The following is a 19,220-nucleotide window of genomic DNA, read 5'->3' as shown; positions in this document are numbered from 1 at the left end:
GTTTTACTAATCCAGCTCTCCAAAGTAACTAGTAACTAAAGCTGTCAAATAAATGTAGTGGAGTAAAAAGTACAATATTTACATATTATAAAGTTGCTTATAATAGAAATACTCAAGTAAAGTACAAGTACCCCAGATATGTACTCAAGTAAGGTACTGGAGTTAATCACAACTCCATCTACATATTTCAGTTTGGATAGTTAAAGCCCCTGAAAAATTAGCTTCAAATCACAAGTATTTTCTTCCAATATTTAACATTCATGACTAAGTAAGCAACACTCAAAGTAAAAACATCTTAAGATTTTATCGGTTAAAGACTCAAAAACTATGCGGGTGTGGTTTGTGAAAGGATCAATACAGAAATCTCATATGTGACATGATCAAACATGTTATAACTTCGGCAGAAAATAGATTGTTCATATAGGATCCCATCACTCAAAGTAAGTAGCTGATTGAGAAAATTAGTTTTTAGGGCCTTTGACAGCAAAGCAATTAAGCATCTCAGGTTTAAAATTCATACCGTGTTTATTGGATTTCACAGCCCTGCATTTCAAATTGTTGAAATTTTTGACTGAAGTTCTGCACATAGATCACATTGAGGAACAGAGCAAGTGCCATTCACTGAAGAGAGTTGTGAGATATGGTCAAAACTGTGAGTAAACTTTGAGTTTAGAATATATTATCACCGAAATAACAGTGGCTTTGACCTATCGTTAAATCTAAGGATACTCGTAAAAAAAATGTGCAGAGGCCAATCAACAGCCATGTTTCCATCTTTAATTTTGAAGGCGAAATTATCACATTTCCGGTATAACTGTGGCTACGTCTGGTCGATGTGACCCGGCTCCCTCCGCAAGGTGCAGCGACTGTCGGCGTCTGCAGCTACAGGAAGTCTTCGCCACGAAGCCAAAGGGAACAACACACCTCCCCGGGCCAAACCTATGGGCCAAATGACTGGACAGACCTCGAGGCTCTGTACGCGGACGGTATTAGGGCGACAGTTCCAAAACAGACAAAGTAGACTGACTACACACCTGTTTGTTTGAATAAAGAGGACACACATTCATAAGTGACAATGTGTTACAAGCTTTGTTTGCTCTTATTGCTGTCTCACTCCCCCTCTCTCTATACATATATATATAATTTGCACAAACAAATACACGTGTCATGTGATCTGACAGCAGTTGGTATCTGACTATGTTAATATAACTGCTCCCTCTAATGTCCAACATTTCAAATTGCAGATGTCTGCCACACCTGAACCACACCTGTTTCAAATGATTTTCTTTTTTAACCTAAATCAGTTAAAATGAATTCGTTTTCCATTTATTAGCCAATCAGTAACGCCAATAGTAGACACCCACAGGCAGTGTACATACTAAATGCTAAAAAAGCCTTAAATTTTTTTTTTTTTTTAAATCATATACTGTGAGGTCAACATGACCCTGACCTTTTTCATTAGTGATGCAGTGGATTGGGTGAGGATAGAAACAGGGCTGATGACTGCACGTCTTTGGCTCCCACATCACACACATTTCTTACATTAAAAAAAACAACAACTCAGAACTGGATCAATTGTTTGGCTTTGAAATATCTTGCTGTGCACTTTAGAGAAAAGCTCCTTGAGCATGCATTACCCAAACTAAGGAATTCACTTGATATAAATAACGAGAAAATGCCAACCTGCAGACAATGTTGTTACTTGCTGCCCTTGCTAATTACGTCTGTTTTGTCTGAATTAGTATCAGGTACCTTATCAAACAGAAATTTTACTTTTATGGCTATAACTACAAATGGTCCCCAAGATCCCCCCAGCAGACACTCCCCTGACTCTTTCAGTTCGCTCCACGTTGTTAGTCTCTTCATTGAGTCCTTGAGTTGCTGTACTTTCAACAGCTGAATGACTGACGAATTGGATTTGTGAAAGGTTCTTGGAAGCGAGACGCCAGACATCAACCGGCTCCTGAGTCAAGTTTGGAGGGCTTCAAGGAGACCAGGGGCTTTTATGAGACCCTCACAGGCCAAAGTCAGCAGTTTCCAGCCATATCATTTCCCTAACACTGCACAAACACAACGTGCTCCCCTGGCAGCGGAATGAGATGTGATTTCCTTGATACACAAAATAGACTACATGGACATAGGAGGTGTCCTGTGGTTGGCTTGCCCGCACTGATGGATTATCCTTCAGCTCCAAATCAGTCCTGAGGCCAGGATTGAGGAGCTCATCTCTGGCAATGATGCACTTAAGAGACTGAATCAATTTACTTCCCCCTCCACCCCCAGACAGCACACTCCCATGTACCTATTTCAAGAAGCAATTAATGTAAAAGAAAAAGACTTGCAAGTGCCAAGAACATCTGATTCTGGTCCCTCATAACCTAAAGGCAGATTGATAACTTCCTCTCTCTGTTTGATTTGCCCATGTCAGAGTGATGTAGGGTTACGGGCCTCACCTACGACGTCAGATCACTGCATTTCACTGAGACGCTCCATGAGCCCCATGAAAAGGTGGTCTATTGACGAAACGCACGATGACTAGCTATTGATTTACTGCACAGGGGGCTGACTTGCCCCTCCTCCCAGCCTCTGAAAGGATAAATATATTGACTGGATGGACTCAAGGCAGTAGATTGCTTGCTTTGGTTGAGGGACAACTCATAGTGCGGCGTTTGTCTGGGACCATACATTGAGTGCCATGGACAGGCTTACAGTTGTGAACTACTGCTTAGGACTCCTGGGTTTGTTACTACTGCAGGGAGTGCTGAATGCGGAGGGAAGGAGCCTTTTTAACCCCGGTGAGTTCACAAAATAGTTTTTGTTTGGGTCTAAATACAATGAAAATGTTAAGTTGTTTGTAGATTTTTCTGAGGAGGCTGCATACAACTACTGCAAACCTTTAAATTACTACTATTGTTGGCTTCAGTTTTGCCAAAATGCAACAAGTTAAAAGACAATGCTTGACTATGAAATGGGATGGATATGACTTCATTTTCTTGCATTTTTATTTGCTTTGTATGCACAGGAAACCATGTTTTTAATCCCAAAGATGCCCAAGACACAGATGCCCAGAGCAAGATTCTAGCACTCTTACTACACAAAAGCTTAGTTCCAGTTGAAAAGGACAATCCTCTAGGTGAGAGACAATTAAAAAAAAAAAAAAAAAATTATATATAAATACACACACACACACACACACACACACACACACACACACACACACACACATATACAAACAACACATTCTTGTGGGATTTTTACTGGTTTTTCTATCCACAGGTCTTGAGCAGGCCAATAAATTAGCTGAATTAGAGGAGGTAAGGATATTTACAGATTCACCATGAAGCAACTTTAGAAAAAATGTGACTAGCAAGGAAACCTGTCATGATCCAATACAGTGTGACATATTATGTTTGCATATAACTGCAGTGCAGGTATCTTTTTTCAATTTCTCAAAATATGAATACCTTCTGCTTTCACCCAGGAGGATCTGAATGAAAACCTGTTACTCTTGTTAGGTGGTGTATTGATACTGAGATGACGGCTACACCTCTGTGTTTAATCACTGTGATCTCTGCTTGTAGCTGCGGGCGCTGAGGGAGGACTTGGAGCTGGAGAGGGAGATCAGAGCCAGTTTGGCAGAAGGCAAATCCCTAACTCAGAAGAGGGGTGAACGTAAGTTAAATTCAGTAGTTACGGATTTCTATGCATCATGCAATCTGATTAATATTTGTCATCAATTATAACCATTGCAGTATATATACATTGCATGTCGAATGTCTTTCTACAAGTCTTTATCTCCTTTTCGTCTGCAGCTTGCTTCTGGAAGTACTGTGTCTGAGATGGATACAAGAGGAGGACGACCACTGTGAAATCTTGCTGCAAAGCCCAACATAGCCTTAAGACTCACAACACCAGTAATATAATCACACTGTATTTATTCCAGCAGCATAGAGTTGTATCATAATCAGTGTCATCAATAAACGTTTCATTACCACTGCACTGAGATGCTCTCATGAGAGATCTAAGGACTGTGACGGCAAATCTTTAATGTGTAAATAATCAGCTACTCACTGGAAATACTTGAGGGTCAGATATGACAAAATATACTTGTCTGCAAAGACATTTTATTTTAGCAGGGATTTTATTTGCCTACTGCCTGTGTTTATGTCGCCATCTTGTGGCTGAATTGGGCATAACATTTTTTGTAACTGCCAACATCTGTCGCTGCTTTTAGAAATGCAATGCCCTTCGTTTTACAAAACAAATAAAATCATAACATGAATCTGAATTTTTTTTGGGGTAATTTTGTTTTGTTTTTGCTTTTAAAAGCTCTTAAGAGAAAATGTTGGAAATGACTTGGTCACTGAATGGACTCTCTTTAGAGGTTTAAAAAAGGAGACAATTTTTTTTGCATTCATTTCCCATCAAAAAATGGCATATACAATATTGCTGTACAACATATCCATACTTTTAACCCTTATGCCCACTTTTATTTTTTATTCACTTTGGATATTAGATGTTTTATCCAGTGGAAATAAGTGTCTGAGTGAAGGAGTGTGGCATGTGGTGCTCATCTGCAGTGACGGGTGATTTACTCTACCGTGAAGTTCATTTGATTGGATCTCTTGGAGGAGGCTGACAAAGCTGAGTCACAGGCTAAAATAAAGGGAGCGCTGCTTTGAAAAGACCTGAACCAGACAGAGCATGATGAACAAGTGAGGCTTCAGGGAAACCAGACCGAATATGACGCTGTACAGCATTCGCAGTCTAAAACAGCAGCATCAAAAAAGAGGGATGACCCTTGCATTGCATCAGTAAGTCTTTTGCTGTTGTGATTTCAGAGGTTATTAATGCATTTGCACATCAAGATATCCACATACAAAACACGCACACATACACAATCTAGGACATTACAGTATAACCCACGCAGTTCATTTGTGCACATGCAATAACAAATATGATGTAAATATCGGCATTGTATGAAGATAAATTAGGCTGTGTAAGAAAGCAGAATTTTTTCCATCAGTTAGTGCTTCCAGAGTAAATTGTCCACATTTACCTTTTTTTATTTAAAGACTGAAAGGGAAAAAAAGAAAAAGCAATTCTATATTACAATAGACTGTTCTGTTGTGCTTACATATATGCACACATAAATAATTGTATGATATTATTTTTATTATTTAACATTGTTCATTTTGTATATTTCAGTCATTCAACATTACTTGGCATAACTGCTCTTTTAGCACTGTATCTGCTCTTGTGTGACATGTTGCAATATATCACCCAATAAGGTGTCAATGAAAAAAAATATCTAAAATGTAAATTGATATACCTGTAAAATTCAGTAATAATTATTACTGGGTTTTATGTAAGAACCTTTTTTCTTGAAATACAGAACTATAATTCTTTTTCAGTTTTACTACATAATTTTCAGCAGGTTACAGCAGAACACACTCAAGTATTTTCCTCCATCACGATCAGCTCTTGGAGGATGCAACTGAGACAGAAAAAAGCGACATGTAGAGAAACTTCACTTGATAAAACTAATCAGCAATCAGTTGCAATTTACTTATTTAGACTTAAAAGAAAAATGTCTCCCAAGTTAACAATTCTGTTTCTCTTTTCGCAATAGTGACTTCATGATTTTGCCTCTAAATTGTGTGAGTGAGTCAGTGTAATCTGACTCAAAATGCATCATGCATTCGTAACACTTAGACAACCATTATGATTAAACTAATGGGACCCTGTTGTGAACCTGTTGGGATCTGGGAGTGACTACTGATAAGCAGTACATCATCATTGCCTGGTACTCCGTGTAATGGTCAGTGAGCAGCCAATGAATCAGACACACTTTCTTTCTATCTCTGTTTTACCAACACTCGACATGTTGAGAGGTGACACACTGAAGAAGCTCTAGCTGTCAAATCTATAAAAATCTGAAACAAAGTCACACCTTTACAAATTTTATTTCCAAATGCATTTTATATCAAACTTCTCTGTCACATTACAGGCATCAGACACAAAACTCCCTGACTGATATGGTTCAGGAAATGGTGTTATCTGTTTCAGTTCAGTCCACAAACTGGAGCCCAGGCAGAGTGGGGTGAAGCCATCCGGGGAAGATAAGTCCACAGGAAATGAACAAACATCCTCTGTGTCATTCATATAATTTTTTTTGAGTTTTTTTTTATAATGTATAGCTAAATATAATATACGATAGACTTTACAGTTCCCAACCCAACCCAAACTCTCCAAGAAGACAAAAAAAAACCTCCCCACAAACTTTCCATATAAGGAAAATAAAAGGCAATTCAAACAGAGGGTGCAAGGAGCTTAATATAGGAAATTGGCAATTACAAAAGTTAGTAACAGTTAGGTAAACTCATAAACTTTAAACTAATGGGATTATAATCCAACAAAAACATTATGATGGGACCAGTACAGTAATGTATGTAATAAATTCAATATAAAGAAGTCTAATAAAATAAGTGTTATGTCTGGTGAAATAAACTTAATGAATAAAGTCATTTCAAAAGTCTGATGTCCTCATATCGTTCAAAGTCGAAGGTGCCAGGTAGAAGGGACTGGGAGGTTAGGGCACTGGTCGGAGTAGCATGAAAGATGGGTGGTGTAATTGTGGCTAAGCAGGGGGCAGGGTGACTTGATAGACAGAGGGTGCCCAGCTCCTCCAGACACCTCCAGCCCCAAGAGCAGCACAAAGCATCATCATTACAGTATCAAACGGGAGATGACGGATTCTTACTTCAGAGGTTGGTAGAACAGTTAATTTTTTCTTTTTTCTTCTTTTGATTTAACCCAAGTCATTTTAGCCATAGCTTTGGTCTTAGACTGTTAAGTGAAGAACACTTTAACTTATTTCTTTGATAATTACTCTTGGAGAAGTATGTCAAGTATTGAATTCCAGATTCGCATTAAAACTGACCTGATAAAATTTGTGTTGAAGAAAAATGTAGGCCTTTTGGATAGATAGAGGAAGATTATTACCTTACACTGCTATTTTAGATGATATTAATGAGACAAACATTTACAATAAAAGTGTAATTTCAAATTTGATCATATTTGTTTAAATTTGTCTTTATTTCAAATGCCCAGGCCCCTTGCGGTTGATTCTTATCCTCTTCACACTGCCGCACCTCACCTGCAACATGATCTGTCCCAGAAGCTGCCTGTGCAACTTTATAGGAGCCGTCAAGTGTGTTGGCTACACCATCACAGATATACCAAAGCAGCTGCCTGTCCAAACATACCTACTGCAGCTCAACGACACAAACATGAAGATCATAAATGAGCAGAGCCTGGAAAACCAGGACCTCCTGTTGCGCTTCAGTCTGACTAACAGCCAACTACACACTATCCATCCACTGGCCTTCCACGCTGCTCCACAGCTCAAGTCTATCAAGCTGTCATCCAACGATCTCTCTACCCTTCCTGCTCGAGTGTTCAGTCCACTGACCACTCTGGAGCAGCTGCATTTAGATGGAAACCAGTTGGAAACCATTGCTCCGGAAATGTTTAACGGACTTGTCAGGCTGCAGGATCTGGACCTGAGCCGCAACAAACTGACTAGTCTTGCTTCAGAAGTTTTTAACGGACTGACCAACCTTACCTTTCTTAACCTTGGCAGGAACTCCATAAAGAAGCTTCCACTCACCATTTTTCGCTCCTTGACCAAACTTAGCCACCTGATGATCTATAACAATGAGCTGGAGGTGCTAGAAGCTGCGATGTTTGATGGACTTGTCAACCTTGAGGAGCTAAAAATCCACCACAACCAGATTGCCAGCCTTCAACCTCAGGTGTTCTGGTCACTGAGGAACCTGAAGGTCCTCACCTTGTCCTCCAACCGACTTCAGGCTATCCCGGAAAAAAGCTTTTATAATATGCCCAAGCTGAGCAAGCTTACCATTTATAAAAACCCGCTGCTATCTCTACCAGACCACCTGATGGGTCACATGCCTGAGATGAGAGAATTTTATCTGTATAATACTAATCTCACTACTGTTCCTGGAAATTTATTCTCCAACATGTCTGGGCTGCTGAGCCTTAACTTACATTTTAATGACAAACTGAGGGAGTTGCCTTCAGACCTATTCTGCTGCCTTCCCAACCTTCAGAAGCTCTCGCTGAAATCCAACAACCTCCATTATCTACATCCTCAGCTGTTCTGGAGATTAACCACACTGGGCATAGTGTTTCTCAGTAACAATAAGCTGAAGAATCTACCAGAAAGCATTTTTCAGGGCCTTCGAGGGCTTATGACCATTGATTTGAAGAATAACGACCTCAAGACTCTTCCAGGAGATATTTTCTTGTCAAATACAGTTTTGAGGGCTCTTACTCTGAGTGGCAACATCTGGGACTGTACTTGTAGCATTAGAGGTATTGCAAGATGGATAAGACATAACGAACATGTGGTCATTGACAAACAGGATGTGATATGTCATAGTCCAGTGTACCAACTGCTCCGAACAATTGGCTCTCTGCGTGATGAAGAGTTCAACTTTTGCGATGCTAAGAAGGTCCCAAGTTATTTTTCAACCAGTGGACAAAGACCTGCTTCAACAACCACACCACCCGGAACAACATCAACCGCCACTCAAGGAACTACCCAACAAGTCACCATCCCAGCAACCACCAAGCCTGCAGCTTCAACCAGCCCCGATGCCACAACACTCTCAACATCCCTCCACACTGTAACCACTGGTCTACCCAATGAAGAGTTTCTTCTCATTGCTGAGACTCACTCAACTTATTACATGTCGCCTTCTTTCTATGACCGTCTTGTGATTGAACAGGGGCCTGAGTTTGTTCACCACAACCTTCACAGGGGCTGGGTGTATCTGTGGTTCCTGCCCTCATATACAGCCTTGGCCTGGTTCCTCATGTTTTGCCATATCTTCCTTGTGGCCGCAGGCTTGTTCTTCATTCTTGCTGCCATATATGGCATGTATCTCCTTAGCAAGACCATAGATAAGCTAAAGGACGAGTGTGCACATAATGAAGGGTAACCAAACATGTTATCAGGCCTGGTGCACGAGAGTCCAAGATAAACTGTCCTTTCATAAAAGATTATTATTGTTTGTTGCTTTTCTTGATGATGATTAAGTTGCATCTTCAAGTGTTACTTTAGGACTGCTAGACTTGGAATAAAATATTGTAACATTAAAAAATAAAGTAATAATAATAATAATAATAATACTATATAGAATAATCAAATATTATAGAATACAATATACAATACTGTTTATAAGCTTTAAAAACAGAGCTGTGTAAATCAACATTTTGTACTAATCATTTGGTCATAATTTTATATAATTTATGTAGAGCTGTAAGGATTGGTTGATTAATCAAATAGTCAACTAAATCAGCAACTTTTTTGTTCATTCGTTTCAGTCATTTTTCTAGCAAAAATGCAAAAACATTTCTGGCCTCAGCTTTTCAAATGCTCTGCTCTTCTTTGTCTTGTATGTAAGTAAATGACGTCTCTCTGGATTTTGGACTGTTGGTTCCACAAACTGGCAATCTAAAGACATCACTTTGTGCTCTGGCAGGTTGTGATAGTTGTTTTACACTACTTTTGGCATTTTGCAACTACACAATGAATTTACTGCATTTATCTGGAAAATATTAGCCAGATCCATCAATAGTTAAAATAACTGCTAGTTTCAGCCTTCAGCCAGATTTAAGCTTTAAAATAAACACGAAATAAAACTTTCTTTCTGACATTCTTCCTTTGCTAGCTACTTGTCTTAAGGTTGCATGCATGAAGGTTTATACATACTATGACTAACTGCATTTTCAAGTTTTCCATATTTTATTTCTCAGTTTTTTTCCTTAGGACTAAGGCAAACCTATGCAGAGTGAAACTTTAAGCACCATAAACAAAACCAAGCCCCCGTAATCAATTGTAATCACAGGTGATTTTTTTCCCCTCTAGTGGTTAAAGCTTCAAACTGCATGAAGAACAATGACAGCCTCAAAGCAGTGTTACTGCAATGTTTGAGCAATCAAGCAAATTTCTGACTAAATAATTTTATCTTTATTTATTTCCTCTTTCTTTCTCTTTCTTAACTTCTCTTTTTGTCTCTCCTTCTTTGTTTCTTTTGTTCTTTTTCTCTTTCCTATTCTCTTTCTTTCTCTTTTTTTCTGTCTTTCTTTCTTTCTTTCTTTCTTTCTTTCTCGACATTTTGGCAGATAGAAAATGCTTTTTTGTGAGTAGAAGATCTGATTTCCTGCAATGGAGACATATAAACTTCCCATCGAGCTACACCATAATGATGTTATTCCTGCTTCTCCCATCAGTAATTAAAAGTACATTTTGCTCTACATCTGTTATCGGTTTGGATCTGACCAAGGCCAGACATCACATTGTAGTAATGAGAACCACTATCAGTATCAATATCATAATGAAGACAGTCTATGGGTCATACATACAGGAATATCTAATTCTTTTGGTCTTATTCTTTACTTCTTCTCACTATCTGTACATTCGCACACTGTTATTTGGCAGCAATAGCGGTAAGGGAGCTCAGATGTTTGTTGCAATTTGGTCATATTTTTTATATTTCTACCAGTAAAATTAAAAGTTATTAAAGTATTTTTAAGAAACCTTACTCTTGTGTAGCCTGTTCCAGCACTGCAGTGTGTTTTATGATCCAATCTTGTTCCTATTTGGATTTCCTCTCTACAGGTGAATAATAGAGGGGCATTTTAATGAATGTGCTTTCCCAAAAGAGGAAATATGCTTTTCCTAAGTGCATCCTATCTTGGAAACCAGGAAGAGCACACCTTCCTTATTGTATCAGCCTTTAAAACAGGAAGCTGTTAACCAGTCATCTTTCAGATTTCACAAGGTAATGGAGCAAAATAACTTTTGTAATTACTTTCTTTTGCAAAACAGTGCCCTGTAATTTCACAAGACTCCATTATGAAAAAAACCCCCACAAAATTCTGCATACAGCGATGACTGCTTTTTTTTGGAGTGGTATCCAAGATTACTCATGACAAAACTTAAAATATAACCTAGAAAAAGTTTGAGAAAAGTTTTGGCTCTTAATTTCATCCTAAAGTTTTCATGCAAATTTTTTTACACAAGAAAATTGGAGAAGATTACAAAGGCAAATAAAGGTCATACAGCTAAAGTTATATTTGAAACCAGTTGTATTTACAATTACACATTAGACTGATACCATTGTTCTTATGGGGCGAAACAACAGAGAATGTTCGACTGCTGGTCAAAAAAGCTTTCGAAGCTTTTAAACCTTCACAAAATGACACTGGATGCCATGAATTCCACGAGAAGTGATTGGACTTTAAAACAAACAGCAAACAAAAGAAGATGAATTGGTGTACAGCACCCAAGTTCATTGCTATGACAACGGGTGATTAGGCCTTTCCAGTACACTGAGCTTATACAACAGTGAGCATACACACACACACACACACACACACACACACACACACACACTCACACACACACACACACACACACACACACACACACACACACACACACACACACACACACACACACACACACACACACACAATGAGAGAGGATGAGCATGGTGACAGAAAATTGCACTGCAGGTGTCACACACTATTTCACCACAGTGAAAAACAAGTGGAAAGTGGAAAAACCTGTTGATATCACACATCCGAAAAATAACTGTGATGAACTTATTTTAACCTGGTATCCAGAGAGATTTTCCACAGCACATTTTTAACCCTGGTCTTAGCAGACTCTTGGCTGTAGGGTACAGCGATAATCCTCTAAGGTCCAATAATTAACTGTTAGACAGCAGTTCTGACTTTAACAAAATGTAGTCTTAGCTAAAACATTTGCCCAAGACAGCTACAATAACGTTACTGTTATGTTTATTTTTGATCTCTAACTGGTTCCCATTTAAATGGAATTGTTTTGTCATGAAGCCAAGTTGAAAGTATGGACATGACCAATTTAGCTAGGTAAACATTCATTTCCAAATCTTTTGGAGAAAATATACACTTATTACATATTACCATGTAGGGCCCCTAGGAATGGCTGTTACTGTAACTCAGACTTTTATCCATACAGGCCCATCAGTCAGGGGCCATTACTGCCTTTGTATTTGTAACTCTTGACCATCTGGTTGAAACACTCCTGCAGCAAATTCATTGGTATTTTTTAGCTACTGAAATGCTCTTCAAATGGAAATGGATGTATACTGAAAGTGTACGGGAAGTATGGGAGCTAAGACAGTAAACTGTAATTTTCAAGAGGACAGTATCCAAGTTCACATATGCTCGAAAAGAGAAGTGAAGATAGTATCCCAGGACTGTCATTTGTTTGTTTTGACACACGACTGAGGTTATATCCAAGTTTGGAAAACTATAATATGAACATTATGGGATATACATGGGATGTTCTTCCATTCCGTTTTGCTATACAGAGAATCATGTGTGGGCAATTTTAATGGTAAAAGGTCTTCATGATGATTTTGTCAACTGGCTTTGGTGAGTTATGTCAATTATAAAACACTGGTATGTACTGCTGCAGTACAGTTATTACTTTATCTTCAATATATCTTCCTTTATCTTTACAACAAATATCAGAAAACTGCAGGCTCCTGCTGGCTCCACCTTCACTATCTGTTTTCTGTGGTAAAGAGAGAGTTTGTCATGTTACTTAACAGATGGATTTACTTAGAACAACACAACAACACAGGAATCTTAAAACCGACACTCACTGTTCACTGTTTTTTTGGGTTTTTTTTTGTCTTTTCCACTGATTTATTGAAGAACACAACATTTTACATTTCAGCACCACAGACAAATCACACTGAATTTACATGGACAGGTTCAGAGAAAAACAAATCCTTAAAAGAACATTTTCAGAGCCGATGTTGTGTGTTCTGCCATACTGAGCATACTTGAATGATTCGGGATACAATCTGGATATTTATGATTTAGTCAGTTTCATATGCCCACATATTGTGTATACACACAAACAGAGGCTCTCTGCAATAGCAGGGAAAGCCTCATCACATAATTTTATCCAGAATTATACAGTACTGAAAGTTCACTATTTTTGCAACAAAAGAGTCTGACCACAACTGTGCTGGTTGTTTGGATTTTTTTTGGATCATCTCGCAATCTGTAATCTCCTAACAGTGGTTTTGTGAACACGTCCAAGTCTGCCAAGTGCCCAAATCAGGGACGTCATACCAAAGATACTATGTGCAGCTGATGCTTAAATTTGCACAACCAAAACAAGAGGGGAAACACAAGCAAAACTATTTCACAAAAAAAACCACAAAAACAATTCTATTGTCTTTAACCACACCAAATTCTAAACCTCCCTGTAACACTATCCTCCAAAACAAAGATACCTTCTTTTCATGGAAGAAGACAAGAAAAACATGTAGTTACATAATTGAAAATATGTGGATCCTGTAAGATGAAATACAGATCCACACATCCTATTAGAAGTTTTCTATTTCCCACATAAACACAAATCCATTTCCAGAGGGTGGGGCTTCCCCATTGCCTGATCCCCCGAAAAATGTGAGTGTGAGTGTGAGCGTGTGGTGAACAGTGATAGTGAAGCTTCAGAGAAAGAACCTGCAGATTTCATGAGCTCAGGGCAAAAAAAAAAACAAAAAACAAAAACAAAGAAAAAAACCTAAAAAACTGACTGATGAAGAGAATCAAGTGATGACGAACAGTAGGAAAATGTGATGCTGTGAGACTCAGAGAGTGCTGGAAAACTTTCATCAGAGGATTTGTGAAGCTGAGGAGGAAGGGGGGGACGTACATAAAAGAAAACCACACCAACTCATTGTCTGTTCGCTCAGTCGTCAGCCACTACTGGAGGTAAGTTCTGCTCAACGGCATGCTGTCCTGGTAAACAAACTGCTGATTGGTACTTATTAGTAACATACTTGTCAAGGAAAACATGGTACGTAAATATTTCAGGGAAGGGGATTTATCATAAATAAGATAAGATAATAAGACAGTGTTAATGATCAATATGTTACTAGCAATTCAGTTTTTGATTTTGCCAAGAAATGTGTGTATTCATGTGTAAAACAGGAGACTACCTACTGGGATTCCTAATATGGACTGAATCAAGCGAATAAATTAAGTTGTCTGTTAAAAGATTGGGCTATTTTTGAGGAATTGAGTTCTCACATTGTGTCAGTTAAAGTGATAAACAAAACCATTTTATATATACAATGAATCAACGCTCGGTAAAAGCTCAATGGCGTGACTACTGAGTGTCTGTTCTCTTCTGCTAGTGCAGTCTTTTCATGGCAGACAAAGTGCTGATCCTTCAGCTGTGGCGGGGGGGGTGGGGTGCGTGTGTGTATGTGTGTATCTGTGTGTGTGTGTGTGTGTGTGTGTATGTGTGTGTTTGTGTGGGTCTATTTGATTCATGGTGACCTGGAAATGCTTCAGCCATTACACTGTACTGCAGACCATTCCAGGTTGTCCCAGGCAAGAGCAGACAGTGGTTTTCGCTGGACTGGGACATTATAATTTCTATTCCAGAGAGGAAACATGGTTTGGTTGTCACGTTTCACAAATGGCAACATTATTGAAATTATACTTGTGGGGAGTCACAACAGGCGTACTGGCTCCACGGTTCTCAGTGATATTTTGTTGGGGAATCGTGATGAGACGATGTGTCATGTTTCTGAAAGCTATTGAAGTTGCATGTGGTGGTGTTTTCTAATGGAACACACAGAACTGAAGTGGAACTGTGTTCAGATAATACATTACTCAACTGATAACTGACTTTTAGTAATTTAGGTACTTGCATAATAAGAAACACATCCCTGAGTTAAATGTGAACTCCTGACCCTTCACACTCACAGCAGTTAAAATAAAAAGGGGAAATGGGGATGTAATGAAACCAGTTGGTATTGCCCCTCACAAACCTCATATGAAGAAATGAGAAGGAAGGTCATAACCAATATATTTCTAAGGCTTAGGGAAATCGATACTAGTAAGGTCAAGTTTATAGGGTTAGAGATTAAAAATATTTGTTTTCTTTTTAACATAGCAGAGTAATAATGTTCTACTAACAATGAAAACATTTATTTCCCTCTCACAGCAGGGAGCTAGCACCCCACCACTTGAACGAAAGCAGATATGAGTACAAAATGTATCAAAAAAGGAGAGTGAATGGAAAAAAGGATGTATTTCAGATATTATGACCCTCCAACTTTAGTGTGAAAGAAAGAAAGAAAGGAAGGAAGGAAGGAAGAAAGAGAGAGAAAGAAAGAAAGAAAGAAAGAAAGAAAGAAAGAAAGAAAGAAAGAAAGAAAGAAAGAAAGAGAAAGAAAGAAAGCTGAGCTCATTTGAAGGACATAACAGCCTCTTTAGAAAGTTACTTCCTCAGAAAGACTCCTCCTGCACCCTAATACACCTCAGCCACTGAGAAACGACTCATGCTTGCCAACCCAAAGTTGCAGAACTTTAAATGGATTTGTACAGAGAAGCACGCCATTATGTTGGCACAGTTTTATCTGAAGAGCCTCCTTTACTATTGCAAAGAGTGAGCACAGCCTCAGCCTCAAACACATGCAAGAAGTGTGACAAGTTGAGATATAGACCTACCAAAGATAAAAAATAATAGTAATAATGTTTGCTTGTGGCAGCAAACCAAACAGCATGTCCAAATCACGAGCATAAACTCAACAGTATGGGCATTTACTTCTAAAAACATTCTGCATCAAACTTTTCAAGCATATTTGAGCTCCAAAACTGCTTTTGAACATGAATCACGAATAAATGTTTTTAATGCCAAAAGGTTGTTAAGCATGGTGTTTTACCAGTCAGTCCTTTTGGCAATGCTGATGGGAAACTTTCCAAGCCACAGGCAGCAAAATACAACACAGGATCAATTTATGCTAATGCCTTTTTTTGTTTAAAACAAGAATGCTGAGGCTGCAACATGGAGACACTGTTACTAATTAGAGTTTTCTTCAGTATAACTGTCTTATTATGGTGGTGATTTAAAGTGCAGAGAATAACCATTGTGGCTGTTCTCTCAGGGAGAGGAGAAAGAGAGTATTGCAGTGAAGTAAAAACACAACAAAGACTTCAACTGGTGCAAAGCTCAGCAATGACTTAAAGGGGTATTCCAGCAATTTGGACTTCCTTAAAATTACTGGACTTGCAAAGGACCGATTTAAAAAAGAAGGGACCAAATTAAAACAGCAGAGGCTGACACCATCTGACTTTTAGTCTGTAATATCGGTAAAACTCCACAAACATTTCCTACATTTCCCATAATACAACTTTTTGCTAGGCTTTCCGTCCCAGTGTGTGCAAATGCACGTCTTTCCTTCTTAAAACTGGCTTTCTTTTAAAAATTTGTAACCTCCAAGCCCAAAAGTACTGAAGTAATTTCACTTAAGTATCTACATTAATTTTGACACAAAAGACATTAAAAGACAGGCTGAGTGAAAGTACTGCCAGTGACAAGTTAATTGAGTTTGATATGCAAAATGCCAAAAAATTTGGTGAATTTATTACATAATGACCATGCCAGCATTTACAAAGCCGTTAGCCTTGTAAATCTGCTTGAAGACTCATAACCAGCTTCAACTTGTAATACATTTCTTTTTTCTCTTCCAGTGAAAAAATGGACCTGCCACTGACCCTTCATGTGCTCCTACTTCTCTGTTCCCTCAATGCTGTTGTTTGGGCATGTCCGGATGGATGCAAATGTCAAGGAACCAAAATTCTCTGCAGTGGCCTCTTGGACTTCCCAACAGCTGTGCCCTCGTCTACCACCACCCTCTACTTCTCCAACTGCAGTATCTACTCTCTGAAACCAGAGGACCTCACTGATTTCTCTAATGCCCTTGGCATCTTTGTGATTAAAGACACTGTTTTGAGGGAAGTGCGCCCTGGCACATTTGATTCCACTCTGAATATAGGTGCCTTAGGGTTTACTGGCACTGGACTGCAAGATCTCCCTGAGGCCTTGTTCCAAAATCTTCAGAAGCTTGAGTCTCTGAATCTGAGGAGCAACAAACTCCTGGTGCTCCGCCCAAACTGGTTTTCCCCACTGAAATATCTGAAATCTCTTGACCTCAGTAGGAACCTTTTCACTTCTGTACCTGTCGAAACTTTTCACCCTCTTACTGACCTAAATTACCTTTATCTTTCCGGAAACAACATCAGCCAACTGTCTAGAGAGACATTCAAGGGTCTTTCTTACCTTAAGGGCTTGCGGCTTAGTAAAAACTCGCTACAGGAACTCCCTGTTGGCAGTCTGGATGACCTTGGAAACCTAGAGGAACTATCCCTAAATGACAATCAAATCACTCACCTCCACCACGACCTGTTCTCTAAGACTCTGAAGCTCAAGAAGCTGTTCCTCTCCCACAACAGGCTTACATCACTTCCACAAGGGATCTTCTTAAATCTGCCCCTCCTTTCCCAAATCTCACTGTATGAAAACCAGCTAGAGAGTCTGGGTCCAGGGGTGTTTGGGCCTATGGCCCTGCAGGAGCTGTGGCTGTATGACAACAGGCTGATCCGTGTGGAGGATGACACATTCAGAAATCTGACTCAGTTGCATCTACTGGTGCTCAGTCGCAACCAGATCAGCTATGTTTCGACTGGGGCCTTTAGAGGGTTGGAACAGCTAAAAGAGGTATCACTTCACACCAATCTGCTCACAACCCTGCAAGCTGGGACTTTCCAACGTCTGCCCAGCCTGGTCAACATTTCCTTGGAGCACAACTTCATAAGCTCCCTCCCTTTGGGTTTTCTGCAGGGCCTGAGCCACCTAGGACAGATAGACCTGCGAAACAATTCCCTTTCCAACCTGCCACAGGAAAGTCTAGATGCGCTAACCATGGCAAAGGAAGTACTCCTACAACAGAACCCGTGGAGGTGTGACAAGGATATTCTGCCTCTTAGGGACTGGCTGGGACAGCACCCATCAAAGGTCAACCAAACCCTTGTGGTGTGTGACATACCTTTCAGTCTGAATGGTGAAGTGATTGCTCAGCTGCAAAATGAGAACCTGATGCCTCTCAGCTCCACCGAGGAGCCTGTGTTTACATCAACGGAGAAGAGGAGGAAACCCAATACTCCTCCAACCAGAAGAAGCACTTCCTCACCTGCTGTCAAGGCCACACCCACCTCAGAGCACGAGGAGGTCACCAGCAGTGGACAAGGGGAAAAAGGAACAGTTTCTAATGATACTGCAATAATCCTCATCATCATCGGAGTAGTGTCCACTGTCATCATCAGCACTATCATCATTAGCTGTGTATGCTGGAGGAAAAACAAGAGAGGCAGGGGAAATATAGGCCGCAGAAATAAGAACTCTGTGCTGTAGACCAAACCATCCCACCTTCAGTAACCCAAGAACTTTTAAAGAAACTGTTGGCTGATTACTGTGGTTTACTTGGAAAATCTGGAGCACAGAATTGATTTTAGAGCCTCAAAAGCATAGAAAGAACCACTTCAGCTCCTTCCTCTTCAACTAGAAAACACAAGTAAACAGACTTTTTTTTATTCATTAGTGTTCAGTTAGTAATTATCACATTTAACAGTAAGTACTGTGTGCTATAAAAAGAAGGCAAACTGTTAAAACCACCATGCCATTTTGTGGGAAACTGGACCTTTGGTGAATGTAAACTCAAATGCACTGAAACAGTATACTTCTTTTAGTCAAATTTAGACTGCACTCATTATTCGGTTCAATGGTGTTTCATTTTTCATTATTAATTATTACAGTTTGAAAATACCTTTTTCTGCTAACAACAATACATTTAGGAGACACTTCACATTTTCGCAAAAGGGCTATCCATAAAAAATCAAATATGTAATTTTTATTCCTCTGTAACACAATACCATGCAAATGCTACTATACATTGAATAAATGGACTGCTTTTAGTTGGAGCAATCTTCTGTTGTAGTAATCATTTACTGAACTAAGCAATTCATGTTTTAACATACAAACATATAAACTTTCTCCCAGAATCTGACAGCAAGTTATCCTTTATTTACACGTTATTCAGGGATGTGGTGGAGGTTAAAACTCTTTCATGCTTGTGAAAAATAGGTTTACCCACAAAATAAAGGTTAAGTTATAAAAGGAAGTAGTATTACACTGGCATACTGTTATACCTTGTATTAGATGAAGTAAAAGGAAAGAAAAATACATACATTAACACACCTAAAAGTAT

The 19,220-nt window shown here is 39.1% G+C and overlaps 2 protein-coding genes across 3 annotated transcripts; both read left to right on the top strand.

Annotated features, from left to right (window-relative positions):
- The first annotated feature begins 6,748 nt into the window (after positions 1–6,748).
- LOC120790741 (platelet glycoprotein V) lies at positions 6,749–9,029 on the top strand. Its single transcript, XM_040128569.1, has 3 exons — positions 6,749–6,770; positions 7,114–8,714; positions 8,760–9,029. The coding sequence occupies exons 1-3, from the start codon at positions 6,749–6,751 to the stop codon at positions 9,027–9,029; spliced, it is 1,893 nt and encodes a 630-aa protein (XP_039984503.1).
- Positions 9,030–13,659: 4,630 nt separating this feature from the next.
- On the top strand, positions 13,660–18,922 carry lrrc15 (leucine rich repeat containing 15). 2 transcript variants are annotated; one of them, XM_040129323.1, is made up of 2 exons: positions 13,660–13,875; positions 16,648–18,922. In XM_040129323.1, exon 2 carries the CDS (start codon positions 16,655–16,657, stop codon positions 18,365–18,367), a length of 1,713 nt encoding a protein of 570 aa, XP_039985257.1. In that variant the 5' UTR covers positions 13,660–13,875; positions 16,648–16,654; the 3' UTR covers positions 18,368–18,922. The 2 variants fall into 2 exon arrangements, with proteins under 2 accessions (XP_039985257.1, XP_039985258.1); XM_040129324.1 differs by lacking the exon at positions 13,660–13,875 and adding an exon at positions 13,886–13,960.
- Positions 18,923–19,220: the final 298 nt, after the last annotated feature.

The sequence above is a fragment of the Xiphias gladius genome, chromosome 6, assembly GCF_016859285.1.
Source record: "Xiphias gladius isolate SHS-SW01 ecotype Sanya breed wild chromosome 6, ASM1685928v1, whole genome shotgun sequence".
Classification (NCBI taxonomy): domain Eukaryota; kingdom Metazoa; phylum Chordata; class Actinopteri; order Istiophoriformes; family Xiphiidae; genus Xiphias; species Xiphias gladius.
This window is presented reverse-complemented; position numbering and strand designations above follow the sequence as displayed.